The following is a 17,665-nucleotide window of genomic DNA, read 5'->3' as shown; positions in this document are numbered from 1 at the left end:
TGAATGACAACATCGACAAGTAGATACACAATCGCATTTTTTAAACAAGAAAAATGATCTATTTTTAATATCAATATTGCCTATAAATAAACATAACTATAAAAACATATTAATTTTACCTAGACTAATGGCAATTCGCGCCAACTAACAGTGTACCTAAAACAGTTTTCTATAAACATTTTTAACATGGAGCTTCCTTGATTATTCTCTATAATTACAAATTCTGGAAACTTTCATTTTGAACACGAAAATAAACAATAAGCATAACTTAAAGTAAATTTGCATTAAACAAGAGCGTTTTTTATGGATTCTAATGCTAGTTAAGATCATTACAAATTCTAAGAGGATCAATTTCAAGAACTTCCTAACATATTAACATTTCTTGCTTTCCGGTTGCTGATCAAAGCTTTCTAGGTGCATCCAAATCATCGTTGACATTAGGATCAAGACCGTCATGCATCATTTTTACAAGTATCCTAGCAACATTTCTGGCATCATCAATACCACTGTGTGGACGACCTTCAAAACTCATTCCCATGCTCTCCAGCATTGACTCCAACGTTAATGGAGTGTCAAAGTCTTCAGCTTTGTAGTATCGTCTATAGTGTTTACGTACATTAATCCATTTCTTTGCATACTTTGGCATCGGATGGTCAGAAAGTGAGCATTGACCTTGAAGAAACTTTCCCATGTCCCATGGTCTAAATAAAATGGCTCGTTTTAAAGTAAATCGCGACCTTTATGTAGTTTAAAGGTTTAGTGGTACGAAGTTTAACGGAAGGTTCTGTGAAGCTTCCATAGACCTCTTCATCGACTATTCATCAAAAATCTCACTGCCATTTTCCTTTTGTAAAACATGTTTTCCTTTCCTTTAGTCTTCAAAGATGCTCAATAGAAATTTCACTGACGTTTAATAAACGCATTAAAAAGCTGTAAGGAAGCTTGTGTAAGGTATTGTGATGCAACCAAAACCAAACGTAACTCAAAAGTGCATATAAAAACATTTTTTAAATTCATCGTTCGCCATGATGTCTTCCTCCATATAAAAACATTTTTTTAAAATTCATCGTTCGCCATAATGTCTTCCTCCATATAAAAACATTTTTTTTAAATTCATCGTTCGCCATAATGTCTTCCTCCATATTTTTAAATTCATCGTTCGCCATAATGTCTTCCTCCATATAAAAACATTCATCCTTCGCCATAATGTCTTCCTCCATATAAAAACATCGCCATGATGTCTTCCTCCATATAAAAACATTTTTAAATTCATCGTTTGCCATAATGTCTTCCTCCATATAAAAACATTTTTCTTTAAAATTCATCGTTTGCCATGATGTCTTCCTCCATAGATCGCAAGAGATTTTTGGCAGTCAAAAAAAACGTTTGACTCAGAAAGATCAATGATGTGATTGTGTTCTTTGGAAAAAAAATACTTGAAAAACTAAATATCCTCACGTGCATAACCTACTCAATCATTTTACTCAAAGATGTGGAGTCGAGAGATTTCATTGGCTACACGTCAGCGTAATATAATTTTCGAGTATATTAAACTCGCTAGAAATACGTCATACAACGAAAGAAAGTTTTTGGTGACGTAATAGCACGGAAACAATTTGGCAAAAATGTGCTCTTTATAATACAGTGTTGTACCTTTTGGTTCCCCATCACACCTAAGTATTATGAATTCAGTAATTGCCACTTTATTATTAAGTTGACTTACTGCGATAGGAAACATTTTGTTTCTTTTGAACCTTTCCCTGTTTCTCTTGCCTCAGATATAAAAAACTCAATATCCTGTCATCAGTGCAGGCAAGCCAAGTATCTCTAGCATTTTCATTAGTATGAAAGTAGTGATATGATGGTACTTACCCATCTGTTGCTATGGAAAATGTTTTTTCAAGTCCCAGTGAATGTTTACTCAACCATTTTTCAAACTTTCCTAAGACTTCTGTGAAAGGTTCAGCAATATCTACAATCTCCTTCAAAGGAAAAATTACCATGTCAATGCAGTACTATGTGGGTCAATGCAGTACTATGTGGGTCCAGTACTATGTGGGTCAATGTAGTACAATATGGTTCATTTTCATTTAACAATAATACAAAACTAACTTGTGTTATTCCAGTGAGTTTCTGACAAAAATCAGACAACTTCGATTTCTTTAAAGGTCTGCAATATCTGTGAAACTCATCCTCCTATATGACAAACATAATTTTATAAAGAAAACAGCATTCTATGGTATCTGTGAAACTCATCCTCTTATATGACAAACATAATTTTATAAAGAAAACAACATTCTATGGTATCTGTGAACAGTAGAACAGCCAGTCTGCAGATTTCCTCTGGAGCCACCATATAAAGTAATTTCTGTAGTATTCTATTGTTCTCATGGTCAGTGAACACAAAATCATTTGTAGAGCTTGAGAACTTTATGGAGTCATACTAGCTATGCAACTACTGTCTGTGAAAGCATCTATACATCAATGTCTTGAAGAATTACATGGTAATGCCATGAATATTTTATAATTTTATATCGCAAGATAAACTTACTGTCTGTAATGTTCTTGCATTGACAAGTACAGCAGGAAACTCAATAATTTCATGTATGTATCCAATCTCGTTATTTTCCTCACAAGTTGCTTCAAAATCAATCACAACAAAATAATCGTGCCGTGAATTTAATGATGCATCTTTAGTTTTCTTCTCTTGTTCATGAAACTTTTGCTTCTTATAATGATTCTTCAACCGTCTACTTAAGACAGCTTTCACACCACTAAGATAAGAAAACAATTGTCTCAATGACTGATATCCATGCTTTTGGCACAATTATAGACTACTTTGCCCCAAACACTGCCAATGACAATCTGAAAACAGTTATTGTTAGGCACAAGGATAGTGAGGTATGCCTCAGGTGGATTTCTATAAATACTCCGTAGTTTCAACATAATTCATTATAAGAAACAGTAACTACTTCATGTTACATTTAACTCTGTAATGTACTGTGATGGATATTTGCAAATGACAAATACATGATTAGGTTGCACTAGTGCTATGAAAAATACCAGTCGGCTGAAAAAACTGTAATTATGTCTACGGTAAATTAGAAAAAAGCAATAGTTTACGTCAACTCTATTCTATTGTCCATTTCTGATTACCGATTATCTAACCCAAGTAATGTCAATTGCGCTTGTATTTCACTTTTTTTCATACGATTAATAGCGCCATTGACATTCGCCAGTTTCTCATCACGAAAAGCTTCCTTTAAAACCATTTGTCTATCAGACATAGTAATATTTGAACAAGAAGAAATGCTTTTCCTTTATCAAGTAATGTTCTGTTGTGATGTTGGGTCCACTGACCTGTGTACACAATACCTGGATGGAAAAAATCATCCGAATTATCATATACTTTATATGGCAAATTACCAATTACTCCGCTGGTATTATATAAAAATACCAGCGGAGTTGCAAAGGCTGTTCAAAGGTTTTTCTCCCCCTGATTTCATAAACCAACGCGATTATAGCACTTGCAAAATGTCAAAACTTTTTTTAAAAGGAAGCTTAGAGTGGAAATTTTCAAACATGGCTATCGTTATATTGACCAATGATAGAATCAAAAACATATTCCAAGAAGGATAATTTTCCTTATGACACTGTGATTCAATGAAAAGGAACTTAGAAGTCCAAAACGACCTTTTCAATTCATCCAAAGACCGAACCCTTTTTCTTTGACGTTAGTTGACTTTTTAAAGAAACCACCTAAAAAATGTAACAATAGAAAACCAAAAATGACGAAACGCATTTACTTTAATTATACCATTAATTATACCTGGCAAAATTAGAGAAAAATAGTAAATAATAATCTTTTATAGAAATATATTGACATAAACGAAAAATTTTCCACAATTTTTTCAAGTTTAGTTACACATACATACAGTTAACACGTACCATACTCAAAAATTTCTACTTGTGAATGAATGTGAACTAATCCTTCTACAGTCTCACAGAGAAGCAGCATTTTTCTCTGCTGGTCCTTGTACTATCCCTCGTCAGTAAAACTCATTAGAGTACTCTTTTCATAATACTCCATCTGTATATATAAAGATTGCAGAGTACACTTTGAATCTTCTTGCAAATCTCTTGTGGTGATTGCTTTCTCTTAACTTTCAAAACCAAATTCCTTGTCCTAAAGGGGAGACACTGGTAGTTATTTTTACATATCTTCAGCAACATCATGAGCAATTCCCACAACTATATACCACATTAGTCAACGACCTTCGAAGACCTTATTTATAAAACTTGTTAAATATCTTCCTTAACACTATTATTTTTACAAATTTTGTTCTCATGCAGCAATAAACAAGCCTGAAAAGAAGCAATGCTCCATAATTTAGGTTATAACTTCATTAAAAAATTATAGTCCAGTTTAGTAGTTGGTCATGGGTCATTCTGAACAGTTTTCCATCCTGTTGAATTATCTTAGTTTACCTTATCTAAAAATTTCTAACCAACATTATGAATAGCATCATATCATAGTATTTTTGAATTATGTTCTTTTTTGCAGCACACCAACATATTTCTTTAAATGAATTCGAAATTACCAGCATATCATTCTGTTCTAAGACATCAGCCAACATTCTGGCAAAGTTAACTTAAAATTTAATGACTACAAACTTATTCAAGATTTATCTAGCACTTGACAGACATACTGTAGACCTAGGACAACACGATTCATGCCTTCACGTGTATTTTTTCTAAGACTTGTGAACTTATGCGATGAAAATATTTGCACAAAGCCATAAAATACATATTAAAGATCGTATTTTTTAAGACTGACTTGAACGCCAAATATACTGATGTTTTCCTGTTTTTGTTTATAAAATTCTGCATACTTTTCTGTCATTTGTTAATGCATGAAATCGTAAATTTACCCATTTATTTGCAACGAATAAAAGGCGAAATGGCGAAATCTCATTATGGATATAGTATGCAAAAAAATTTGCATAATGAAAATATGGCATTAAGGATATAGTATGCAAAAAACATTTGCATAATGAAAATATGGCATTATGGATATAATATGCAAAAAGATTTGCATAATGAAAATTTACTTAATCATAACCAATAGATGAGGTAAGCATTTATTTTTTATTTTTCTTTAACTATAAATTTAGTGATTATTGTAATACATTTTAGAATAAATACTGGCGTATTTTCTCGTACCATCCACACGGTATGTAAATAGGCCACTCAGCTTTTCAAGCATGCCATATAGGACGTATACGTAGACATAGCAAAGAAATGTTCACGATGTAATCATCGTACCAAAGGCAGGCAACAAGTAATGACAAATGATAATGATTAATGATAAATGTAGAGCTTGTTAAGTTCTATTTGCTGACAACATGCAGGGAAGATCAAGGAGTAAAGATGACTGGAAGATGTTATTGACCAGGCAGAGTCTTAAAAAATGATAATGCTGTAAAGATAATTGATTTATTGTCTGCCCTATCCAGAGTTATTTAATTTGATCATGGTCAAATTCTATGGATGGAGACAATGGATTCACTAAGGATGCCTTGAATGCTTTGAAGTTAAAGTTCATGAACCAAAGAAAGATGGCAAGGTTGTGTGTGTTTTGATGCTTAATGAAATGTCAATTCACAAACATGTAAAATGGAAGGCCATAAAGTTTGTGTCTATGTAAACATTTGTACTGAGATTGATGATGACTTGATGCAGATGTGAAGCTTCAAACTGTATAAGCCATTGGGTTTTATGTAACTTAATGTTTAAATCATGTCATATCTTTATCAAAATATTTTAGTTGAGTGTTGTTTGAATGTTACTAATATCTAATGCACTATACTGAAGCATTAAAGATTCAGTGATGAAACCTTTAAAGTTACTGTACTGTATATTTCTTATATATTTCTTATATTTCTTTAAGAAAAATTTGAGCTTATTTACCTATTAGAGTACAGAATGGATATTTATTATATGCATTATTGCTGCTTTTTTAAAGAAAAGTTTTCACTTTTCAAAGCTTTTCTACAAATTTTTGCTTCTTATTTCTTATCATGAGATTGATGATATAGAGGTAATATAATCCAATAACTTTCTAATTTCTAAAAAGCTTTTAAGCTTCTAGCATAAAAGTACACTATAGGTATGTAATTCATTTGGTTTTATTGCCTTGCTATGACATATCTAATTGCACTTCATCATTCTTGTATGAACAAAACACCAGATGTGGATACTCAGAGAACAAAATGCACTACCAACTGCTTATGAAATTTATTATTGAGGTGAAAACTGTGTTAATCATTCAAATTATAGTGCACTTTATTGCAAATATAGGAAAAACAAAACAGAGTGAAAAAGGAAGGTAGAAGTATTAAAACTACAAATGAATTATAAACACCATTGGAAGCATAAGTGTTTTGATGATTATTTGCATTTTGCCCAATTCATATATCAATACAACAAAATCAAAATGTGCTACAACTTCACAAGTATTTGATGCAGTTGCACTTCAGAACATCACAAAAAGGTTACTTAAAGTAATTTCTATACAATATTGTTTGTTTTCATTTACCAAACCTATGCAGACTTGAGTCTTTTTGAAATTTCATATGAAACTCAATTACAGAAAATCCGTAAATATCCAGAGATTTAATATGTACTTTTTTAAAGAAACAAGTAAAAATCCTACAATTGTGGCGAAAAAAGCCATTGCCCATTGCATGAAAAGAAGCAAAATAGCAATGATAAAAAATAAGCTAACTTCTCTCTCGTGAACCGTGGAGATGATCAAACAAGTTTGACGCTGGTAAGAAAACGACGCACATCTGCATTCATACATGTGTAGCCGATATATAACTCTTTCGTCGATAGTTATAAATGCATCCTCGTAGGAGCAGATAACTGACAACCACAGTTGACTCGCTGTTACTAATTTAAGGTTTTTACCTGGATTTTCATCAAAAAATTGCTTGCCGAATCCCAAATACACACATACATTTTCCTCACTCTTTTCTCAGGAGGGAGTGGGAAATTGTGAAATTTTCGGAAAATCGGTCAATTTCGGTAAATCTCAGCGGCAAAGGACGAAATCCGCCATTTTTTTGGCATCATCAGATATCTAAGGCCGCGCTTGAGATAGCCGCTCCAGTTATTATAGAACTCAATGTTTTTCTTCCAAAATTTCCTTTTGTACGCATGTTTCTTTTTTCACAATTTACATGGCGTCATACATAGGCATACATATATACATAAATTTATGTTAACTAGAGATTTATTTTTCTTTATTTTTTAAAATAGTAAAATGATTTCACTCTGGGCATTCAATACTTGAATTACAAAAAGTCATCAACAATATGAGTCATTCTTGTAGCTGTTATTTGAGCATGAAAAGTCGTGGCAAGATTGGTCATTCTTATATTTGTAATTTGTGTACAAGTGAACCCAAGTTTTAATTAATCTTTATAGAATGATATTTTCTTATAATTAAATAACCTAACGTATTGTTAATCACTAAACATCACTAAAGAACCTCTAAACAGGTGATCAGTGGACATGTTTTTGTTTTGACAAATTATCATTATTTATTTCATTTGGAAATCAATTGTTTTCATCCATAAGTAATACATAAAAATAAGAATGCAGGATACTCAACTTTTGATCATAGTCAGAAGATCTGTTCTTGTCGGATATATCCTCTTATAGCATTTTACATGGATCTTCCTGTTCATCGTCATGTTCAATGCAATTATACGGAAATTCTTATAAGCCCAATAAAAAGCAATTATCTGTACTTAATCTTTCATTAGTATATTTGCTTATGATGAATACAGAAAACTTTTTTTTTCTTTTTAACTATCTTCATTTCAAAGAAAAATGTGAAAAAAAAACACAGAATACCATCTTCTCAAGTGGGATCAAAATCTTGAATAAATTATTTCATACCTTAGCCAATCAGAGCTGAAAAAAACGTAACCAGTAACAACTCTAGAAGTTCATCGAAATCAGCCAATGAAATCAGGCCACCAAATGATCCTTAATACACGTCAATCATTTTAGACAGCTAGATGCCCTCGAGACTCGAAAGTGAAAGGTACGTTTATGAAATTCAATTCATTATTAAAAAAAGTATACTTCAAAGTTCAAATATCCGGGTAAATTCGATCACGAAAGCCTTGTTTGATGTATAGATACGTTCTGCTTTACTTGTAAATCTTTTCGTCGGTTATTTTTGTGCTTTTCGCCGTTTAACTGCATGTCTTCGCCGGCGTGTTTACTTGTCAAAAGGACCTTGTCAGTATAAAAACGGCAAGTTTGTATGCTTCAAAATCTTTCTTTTCATTTTACTTAAGTGTGTTGCTGACTGCTAGTGTTTTGAATACTTCGAAGTGAAGTTTTGTTGAATATTTTTGCTTTTAACGTGTATTTTTGAATCGGATATATTTTCAGCGACGAACTTGCGCCACGGACATCTTTCTCCGTTTCAACACAAAAATATGAACAAATTTTTAGTAAAAAGTAATATTATGGCAAAATGAGCGACAAGGAGGGTGCTTCTTGTTCCTTGGATTGATTTTTGTAGATAAAGAGTGCATTTTTGAGCGAAAATTTTGAGAAATTTTTGAAATATGAAAATCTTCGTTCATGTTGGACCTTGGACTTTCAATAAAATTGGCGCGCATTTTGTTCCGCGTGAAAATGAAGAACACTGGGCACGAATTATGCAAAGCTAACCAGCTTGACTATAAAGATCAAATTTTTCACTGAAAACACCTAAAAAAACTTGACTTGGACACAGAAAGGAGTGGGTTGAAATCAAAACCTTTCACCTAGACTTTGGAATAACTTGATTAAAGATAGTAAAGTTTGCTTCTGTACTTGAGTACAGGTTATCATCGAAAAGCTATGGATTATTTTAGAGCATTTTGTTAATAAACGTGCTTAAATTCTCTAGGAAAAGATGCCAATTTGACTATGAGCAATTATGAAGAATGCAACCCAATTCGTATCTAAAGTGAAAATTTGAAGCAAGTATAAAGCAAATAGTTATGGAAAGACATGTAAAAGAACCTGAAAGAAGTAAGGTAGAAACTCAAAATTATCGTTAAAACTTTCATTGATTGCCCAAATTGTTTTATATGAAAATTGTTTCATATGAAAATATTTTTATCTTATAACATTCTACAACGTCAAATGGGTGAAAACACAAAAATTAACTCGTTTCATTTAATTCAAATTGATAGGATACATAATTGAAAAAGACGATCAGACTGAGAGTATTTTTATAGATTTACTTGTGCACACATTGAAAAATATTCCGGCTTCTCCTTCAAAACTTTGCACGAACATATTTGTCTTAATACTTTTAATATACAATCATTGTGTTCATGTTTGCTGCAAGTATATATGAGTGCCATTTTAAAACAAAAAGCAGTTAAGTTTATTGTAGAAACAATTAGACGATAAATCAAAACAATTGTTGTGAACGATCTATCTGAAATGACGTTCAATGGCAATCAAAGAAGTCTAAATGACTTCCTGCATTTGAAATGTGTAAGGGATCAAAGAAACGCTGATCCATTTTAAAAAAACATATTCATGAAACAAAATTTAATGTAGTGTACTTGTCCATACTGCCAGCTTAAATTTTCATTTGTCTACTATTTTGATAAGCTAGTCAAATTAATTGGTGTGAACGATCTATGAGAAATAGAAGTTCGATGGCATACAAAGAAGTCTATAAGACTTCCTTCCATTGAAATGTATAAGATATAAAAAGAAGCCTTCATTTGAAGAAATCTATATTCATGAATCAAAAGTAAATGTTTTGTACATTTTAAAACAAAATTCTGTTGAGTTTAAGGTAAGGATTAACCGACAATAAGACAAAAGTGTTGCTGTGAACGATCGATATGAAATCGGCGTTTAAGAGAAAATGAAGAAGTCTATACGACTTCATTTTTTCAGAAATTTATAAGATGTAAAAAGAAACATTAATTGGAAGAAATTTATTTATAAAACAAAAGTAAAATATCATACTTAATCATACATCAGCAACTTGAAGTCTTCATTTGTCCACTATTCATTTAATTATTAATTAGAAAAGTAAGTAAAAGTATTCTTGTAATAAGTACTATTTAGAAAAAAGCGTTCAACAAATTATGTAAAATATCTACACGACGTCCAGAATAGTAAAAATGAATGAAAGCCTTACAAGTAAAAGAGCACTAATTGGAATAGGTCACTTCAGGAACCATAAGTTCAATATTGGATAAGAACAAGGAAACTCAAGAACGCAGTATACTTATTCAGGAAACGTTTATGAGCCTATGATGGCTGAACAGCATCTACTTTTTCACATCTTGAGAGCACAATGTCTTAGGTTGTTGAGGTACTTCGTCGATTCTTGCGAGCTCGGCGTCTTCCGTTGTTGAGGCACTTCATCGATTCTTGCGAGCTCGGCGTCTTCCGTTGTTGAGGCACTTCATCGATTCTTGCGAGCTCGGCGTCTTCCGTTGTTGAGGCACTTCATCGATTCTTGCGAGCTCGGCGTCTTCCGTTGTTGAGGCACTTCATCGATTCTTGCGAGCTCGGCGTCTTCCGTTGTTGAGGCACTTCATCAATTCTTGCGAGCTCGGCGTCTTCCGTTGTTGAGGCACTTCATCGATTCTTGCGAGCTCGGCGTCTTCCGTTGTTGAGGCACTTCATCGATTCTTGCGAGCTCGGCGTCTTCCGTTGTTGAGGCACTTCATCGATTTCCGTTGTTGAGGCTTCATCGATTCGTCTCGGCGTTCCGTTGTTGAGGCACTTCATCGATTCTTGCGAGCTCGGCGTCTTCCGTTGTTGAGGCACTTCATCAATTCTTTCGAGCTCAGCGTCTTTCGTTGTTGAGGCACTTCATTCATTCTTGCGAGCTCAGCGTCTTTCGTTGAGCTCAACTACGTTGACCAACGTGGCCAAAATGACCACCTACGTTGTTCTTGTCCAATAGTGAGCTTGTGGTCCCTACAGTGACCTCTTCTGATTAGTGCTATTTACTTGTGAGGTTTTCATTAATTCTTACTATTCTGGACGTCTTATAGATATTTTACATAATTTGTTGAACGCTTTGTTCCAAAGAGTACTTTTTACAACAATACTTTTACTTACTTTTCTAATTAATAATTAAATGAATAGTGGACAAATGGAGACTTCAAGTTGCTGATGTATGATTAGGTATGATATCTACTTTTCTTGACCAACGTAGCTTAGACTAACATGCATGAATAACCTAGCTTTGAAAAGTTGTCTTTGTCATTGTTTTCCACTGGCACGTGATTTTCGACTAAGTGTGCACAAGCATATCTGTAAAGATGCTGCAGTCGTCAAAAAATGAAGAATGGGTGTCAGGTAAGATGAAAATTTATGATGCACGAATGCATTACAGTTAACTTGAGAGAGTGCTCTCTGCATTTCAGAAAAAAGATGCTTATGATATCACGAATAATGGAGCTTTGTCCAACTGTGATTTGTTATGCTTCATGATGGAAATACTAAAGATTATCATGGTGATGATATTGTGTGAAAGTTTTAAATAAGCAGCCAGCGATGAGCTTCAAATTCACTATGGCCACAAATCACCCATTCACTTGACCACGCACATCACATTTATTTTTGTAAGTGATTATTGATACAAATAAATCCGATAATCAGTAAGAAACAAATGATCGTTTTAGTTGGATGAATGTAGCTAATAATGTTTTAATAATTTTGATTTCAGAAATTTTCCTTCAAAAACAAAACCCCTTTCACCACTGCTGAACGTTTATGAGAGACAGTTGGATGTCTATGACTACGAATCTAAAGGTATTGAATTTTCTTGTAAATATCTTTTATAGATAATCATTACGTTACATGTCGTTTATTTCCCCTTTAACCCTTATTTACCCTCTTCCGTTATCTACCTCTAACCCTCATTTTCCCAAACACTTATTTATCCCCACCCTTATTCATCTCCCACCGTTTTATTATAAAAAATGACGTTATTTTTATGTCATTTTGAATGACCTTCATGCTAGTTTGAGCCTTTCTTTGTTTTCTAGTAAAGGAATGTTTTAATGGTAGTATTTTCTATCGATTAATTACATCATGGTTTTTGCGAGCTACATCATGGTTGTCGTAGATTACATCGTGGTTATCTTTGTTTACAACGTGGTTGTCGTGGCTTTGGTGGATTACATCGTGGTTGTCGTGGATTACATCGTGGCTATGGTGGATTACATCGTGGTTGTCGTGGTTTACATCGTGGTTGTCGTGGCTTACATCGTGGCTATGGTGGATTACATCGTGGTTGTCGTGGTTTACATCGTGGTTGTCTTGGATTACATCGTTAATCAACGAATGACGACTGAAAAGGACGTTTCACAAGCAATGGCGTAATGTTCTGGTGGTGATCAACTTTAAAATTGATTTTGTTGTAAAACAAAGTTGGCTGGTGTTCTTCAAGTCAAAATCAATTTAACATTTTGTTACTAAACACACTCTTGCTTTCATAAATTATGGTGGTATGTCCAATTACGAATCAGGACATCTGTAAAGCTGCAGGACATGGGAGCGCTGAAGATATTCAATCACAATACAATATTGCGCGGAAACTTCAACGCAGGTGTGTTTTTTTTTAATTTCCTAACAGAACTTTTGTTTCAGTGAACAATGGTAATAACGTTTCAACATTTTAAATTTCAGAAATTTCCACTTCGTAAATTAAGCCACCTTCAAAACTGCTGAAAGTTCGAAGAAGCAGTTGGTTGCTTATGGTGACGAATCTACAGGTGATTCACGAGTATTTATTCTTATCGACCAATCGTTGCAGTTGCTTTGGCTTTCATTACGGACACACATTTATGCCGTAAATAGGGATTTTCCACGCTAAATACGAAATTTTCAAATAATTGCAATTAAGCAAAAAATTTTCAAAAATATTTTTTATCCAAAAATATCGTTAAAATAAATTGGGGGATTCTCTAATGTTATAAAATTGCATAAACCGTTACAAGTTTTCACATTAACGGTGGACAGTACTAATTAAGTTTGATAAGAGGCTCTTTGATTATTTTGTATAACGGTTTTCTTTCCAAGTTTTTATCTATGATAACAGTAGTTTTCGTAAGTTTGAAAACGTTTGTGCAAACTTGATTCTTTCATTTGTTTTATAGTAAGAAAGAACACACATCATGTTTGTCATTGATCACAATAACAGTCGTCGTTGATCACAATCATAGTCCTTGTTGATCACATTCTGGTCATCGTAGATTAATTCGTAGCTGTCGTGGATTACATTATGGTTGTCGTGGGTTAAATCATCGTTGTCGTGGATTTTATGGAATTAATATGGATTTATCATTTGGGGATTACGTTAATCTACGAATGAAGACCAAAGACGACGTTTAAGGTAGCAGGTTTATAGTGTTTTAGTTAAAATCCTGGTGATCTATACTAACAGGAAGATGATTGATCATTGGCTGAGTGTATAACAAAGTTAGTTGTTCTTTTGATTCTTGTTAGTGTTGTTTTTAGTTTTGTGCATGTGATGCAGTGCTTTTGGCGGTTGAAACATTTGCCTGAAAACGATGATACATCTTATATTGTCGAAAACTTTGATCAAACTGTCGTATAATGTAAGATTATCATTGTACAAGGTAAAATATACATGTCTGATGTCGATTTTTAAAAGTTTTTCGTTCTTTTGATCACCAGGATACACGTCCTAAGTTCAAGGAAATAAGCATGGGTTTCTTTGAGTTTTGGTCGTGTTTATTATCTCGTATATTATACTTCTTAAAACTGAATCATATGTATATTTAGTTATGAAACTAGAAAATTGCGGTCCAAAAATGGCGAAATCCGAATCACAGATTGCACGTTAAAATAACAAAAAATTTCGGACCGAAACATGGCGCAATCCGGCATGCAAGCTGCATAGCGCAAATTAAATTAATTTAAAGTTATAAACGTCTGAAATATTCTTGCTTGATGATGCTTTATAAATCATTTTTACGTTTAGTTCGAATTGTTTGAATTTTGAACCATGCAAAATTTGAAATGTTCCCAGACGCTAAAATGAAAACGAATAAAAACAAGTCAAAGTGCTTAAAAATATTTTAAGAAAAAAATGAGTGATTTGCATCATCAAGACGAATATGCAACGTTGGTCTAATAAACGAAACAGAATAATAGGTGCATGAAACCCGGCATTGTTTTTGCTAAATAGCTGTCAAAATCAATGTTATGACAGTGGCATGTCCAAGTTAATTAACTCACTGTTATTTAACTTGAAGAAAATAATTCAGAGAAGAAATATAGTTCAATTATTCATGATGTATTGGGTTAGATCGTCTCGAAATCATATCGAACATCTTCATCTATTTTATGCATGGAAGATGATTTGATAGACAGTGAGACAAACTTATCCGATACATTTAATGTAGTTCCAGGTAGGAATAACGTAAACGGTGCCAAATTGGTACCTAGGTGATCGAGTGTTGGACACAAGAAGGATTGGTTGGCACGCCGTTTGGTAAAGTATAAGGGCCCAGGAGGTGGTTCCCTATCCGTTAAGTTTTCTTTCGGCTCGGGTACTAACGTTGCTTTACAGGTGTCTCATCGTTCAAAGGTATGGTTTACTTATTCTTGTGCAGAGTAGTTCGTAGGTAGATGTTCAAATCGGTTATTTCATGCCACTGATCAACAGGGTTAGCTAGGAATGCGCTTAGGAAAATAGCGCAGCTAAAAGCGGTCAAAAAATGGCGTACGTCCTACAAATGACGTAAAAAAGGAGCCGGTTTCGGTTTTTTCCTAGTATGAAGGGTGCATATTGCCTATAGGACACCTCTGTCAACAACCTTAAAAAGATGGAGGCAGTATTATAAATTTTGTAAACATGAGAAAAAAATAGCGCAGGTAAAAGCGATCAAAAAATGGCGTACGTCCTACAAATGACGTAAAAAAGGAGCCGGTTTCGGTTTTTTCCAAGTATGAAGGGTGCATATTGCCAATAGGACACCTCTGTCAACAACCTTGTAAAGATAAAGGCAGTATAAGAAATTTTGTAAACATAACTAAGGCCTTGTAAACAATCTTTTTGTAAAGATAACTATTAATAATAGATAAGGTGATCCCAAGTAATGTGCATCCACCGACTGGCTTTCGTACCTTGTTGGATTTCTGAGGGTTTTCCTCCGGCGATACGCCGGTTTCCCTCATCTTTAGAAAATCTCTCTAAAGAAAAACAAAAAAGGGTGGCCATGCCTGGGACCTACAGTAAGGATTGTATGGTTATTGGGTTGGATTCCCGATCCATTCGAGGAAACACGAGTAGATCGAGACTGTTAGAATTTCTGTTCGTGTTCAATTTAAACATACCAATGTTAAGGTAAGGTGTGCCTAGATGTAGAGAACAAATACCCAAAGTAAAATCACGTTAGTAACAAGCAAAAACAGCTCTCTGTGTGTTGTGACATATGGGGCGTCGTAATCATAAGCATGCATTTGTGTGCAGGGAAAAAAATTCTCAAATGCTATTATGTACTATAGACGATTAATATAACATTATTAGAGCCTATGAAACTGCACAGTAAGACTAACTAAAAGTAGAACTTCTAACTTCAAAGATAATTACGTACATATGTTATACCATCACCGTTTGCAATTGAGTATTACCATACACGCTTTCATTGAAACAGTAAAATTTAAATAAATTACTAACCGTGTGCATTCGTTAAGAAAAAATACAAAAATTTTTTTTAAAATTACACAAGGTTCACTCATTTGTAAGCCTAAAAATCAACAAAAGTCTCAAGTACTCGCAACTTTTGTAGGGATAATGATGGATCTCCACTGAAAAAATTGCCAACCCTCCTGTAAAATGAGTACTAATACACCCCTGTTTGTGTATTGACCTGCCCCCAGGTCGCATCTTGCTTCAGTAATCAACCCCATATTAGAGTGAATTATGAGTTCCCATCTTGTAGGAAAAAAAACAATAAACATGGTATATTTATAAATGTTCATACAAGGTTATTTCTATCTCTAGTGCAAATTATCACATCAACACAAGTAATGTAGATCATAAAATTTCCAATGAATGGTAAATATACAGTGTTCAAAATTGCATTTTTATCCTATATAAACCTAAATCCATTAAGATGTGTCTACTAGTGCATTTTATATAATTTTATAAGTGCCACAAACATGATTTACAATAAAAGTAACTTTTTTATAAATCAAAATAATCTGTTGTAATTGATATCAATACATATCAGGATAATCTCTGATCTTACGACTGGCCTGTCTTGTGTACTGCTGCTGTTTATAATACATTTTGATGAAACCTTTTGTGAGCACAAAAAACAATCCACCCTGAATTTGAAGAAAAATAATATCAAAATTTGTTCATTGTATGTTTAGTACAACTTTGTAAAACTTACCAAAAATATTCTCTTTATTCTTGTTGAGCTGGGAAATAATAAATTACCACAAAATAATGCAGTTGTTGGGAATGATAATGCTCCACAGATAATTCTGGTAGCAGATGCAGCATCTACTAGACTGTCTTCGTTTGGTTCACGAAGAGGAGCTTGTTCTTCATGAGATTCTTCAGGAAACAAATATTTATAAAATGCCAAACCTGGAGATAAGTGACGCCATCCTCGCAGTACGTAATCCTGCCATCGTATCATCTTTGCTAATATCAATGTCAGTGGTATGGTTGGTAATCCAATAAATAAAACCATTGGATCAGATTCCTCTATAACACGAAGTCCAGTTTTCTGACCAAGAACTTGAAAGATCGTCACAGCTCCAAATGTCACTGCTGACCAATAGATTGAGCCAACCAGCAAACCAGCTGTTGCCACAGGACTCAACCGATTGATTATGCCATCGACATTCTCAATAAGGGTTAAAACTATATTCATTGGTGGATAGTCAATCAGGTATTCAGTATTGCACTGCGGACAGTAAACTTGGACAGAAGAATTTCCACCCTGCTTTTCATCAATCCATCGTTGAAGGCAAGTTTGGTGTACCCAACGACCAGTACCACGGCAGCGACAAGGATGTGTCCATTCAGCTCTAGGATCATCATCCTCTGACATAAAACAGACCCAACAACATCTCCTAAAGGCAAAATGGTGGTAGACTATCTTATACATAAAATAATTATACGTTGTATGTTAATTTCTGTTTTCTAAAAACAGTCAAATTATTATCATTGGCATATGGCATTAAAACACCTTGATCTGAACTAAGGGAATCAATATTTTTTTGTACAAACATGTCGCTTTCGCCGATAATTTATCTTTAAAAACGATTTAATTTAAATTGCGGTTAGTCATCAAACAACAACAATTGATAGAATTTTACCTGTCGCTTGGACTGAATTGTGCTGTAATATCGTATGATGAAATGGACATATTCAATAAAATCAACGTAATTGATAAAATACTAACGATTATTGGTTTGTTTGATAAAACATGGATTTATATATAGCCATAGCTTATTTTCCATGTACTTCTGCTTCCTTTGTCGCATAAGTAAATGATGAAATGAAGCATATCCATAACGTCCCACATTTCGTTCTCAGGCTCCAGAAATCTGCGCTGCG

At 33.7% G+C, this 17,665-nt stretch overlaps 2 protein-coding genes and 1 long non-coding RNA gene across 3 annotated transcripts; 1 reads left to right on the top strand and 2 right to left on the bottom strand.

Moving 5' to 3' along the window:
* Positions 1 to 36: 36 nt before the first annotated feature.
* Positions 37 to 7,011, bottom strand: LOC124445005 (3'-5' exoribonuclease 1-like). Its single transcript, XM_046995721.1, has 7 exons — positions 6,973 to 7,011; positions 3,949 to 4,186; positions 3,157 to 3,759; positions 2,552 to 2,774; positions 2,113 to 2,196; positions 1,873 to 1,982; positions 37 to 701 (listed from the first exon to the last, which is right to left on the bottom strand). Exons 3-7 carry the CDS (start codon positions 3,285 to 3,287, stop codon positions 401 to 403), a joined length of 849 nt encoding a protein of 282 aa, XP_046851677.1. The 5' UTR covers positions 3,288 to 3,759; positions 3,949 to 4,186; positions 6,973 to 7,011; the 3' UTR covers positions 37 to 400.
* A 6,210-nt stretch (positions 7,012 to 13,221) lies between these two features.
* On the top strand, positions 13,222 to 13,877 carry LOC124444221. The gene is made up of 2 exons (XR_006947893.1): positions 13,222 to 13,453; positions 13,579 to 13,877. It is a non-coding gene; the product is annotated as an uncharacterized LOC124444221 (long non-coding RNA).
* Positions 13,878 to 16,025: 2,148 nt separating this feature from the next.
* Positions 16,026 to 17,606, bottom strand: LOC124444218 (E3 ubiquitin-protein ligase MARCHF5-like). The gene is made up of 3 exons (XM_046994806.1): positions 17,425 to 17,606; positions 16,488 to 17,178; positions 16,026 to 16,419 (listed from the first exon to the last, which is right to left on the bottom strand). The coding sequence occupies exons 1-3, from the start codon at positions 17,472 to 17,474 to the stop codon at positions 16,309 to 16,311; spliced, it is 852 nt and encodes a 283-aa protein (XP_046850762.1). The 5' UTR covers positions 17,475 to 17,606; the 3' UTR covers positions 16,026 to 16,308.
* Positions 17,607 to 17,665: the final 59 nt, after the last annotated feature.

This window comes from Xenia sp. Carnegie-2017, unplaced genomic scaffold (assembly GCF_021976095.1).
Source record: "Xenia sp. Carnegie-2017 unplaced genomic scaffold, XeniaSp_v1 HiC_scaffold_21, whole genome shotgun sequence".
Classification (NCBI taxonomy): domain Eukaryota; kingdom Metazoa; phylum Cnidaria; class Anthozoa; order Malacalcyonacea; family Xeniidae; genus Xenia; species Xenia sp. Carnegie-2017.
Note: the sequence above shows the minus strand (reverse complement) of the source record. Positions and strands in the feature narration are given on the sequence as shown.

Excerpts from the sequence above, each read along its gene's own strand:
- LOC124445005 (XM_046995721.1), bottom strand. The coding sequence starts at position 3,287 with ATGTCTGATAGACAAATGGTTTTAAAGGAAGCTTTTCGTGATGAGAAA. Across the intron at positions 2,197-2,551 it reads ATGCAAGAACATTACAGACA|GAGGATGAGTTTCACAGATA; the intron begins GTAAGTTTATCT and ends TTTGTCATATAG. Across the intron at positions 702-1,872 it reads TTTTCCATAGCAACAGATGG|ACCATGGGACATGGGAAAGT; the intron begins GTAAGTACCATC and ends CATTTTATTTAG.
- LOC124444218 (XM_046994806.1), bottom strand. The coding sequence starts at position 17,474 with ATGTCCATTTCATCATACGATATTACAGCACAATTCAGTCCAAGCGAC. Across the intron at positions 17,179-17,424 it reads CAATTCAGTCCAAGCGACAG|GAGATGTTGTTGGGTCTGTT; the intron begins GTAAAATTCTAT and ends TTTTGCCTTTAG. Across the intron at positions 16,420-16,487 it reads GAATAAAGAGAATATTTTTG|GGTGGATTGTTTTTTGTGCT; the intron begins GTAAGTTTTACA and ends CTTCAAATTCAG.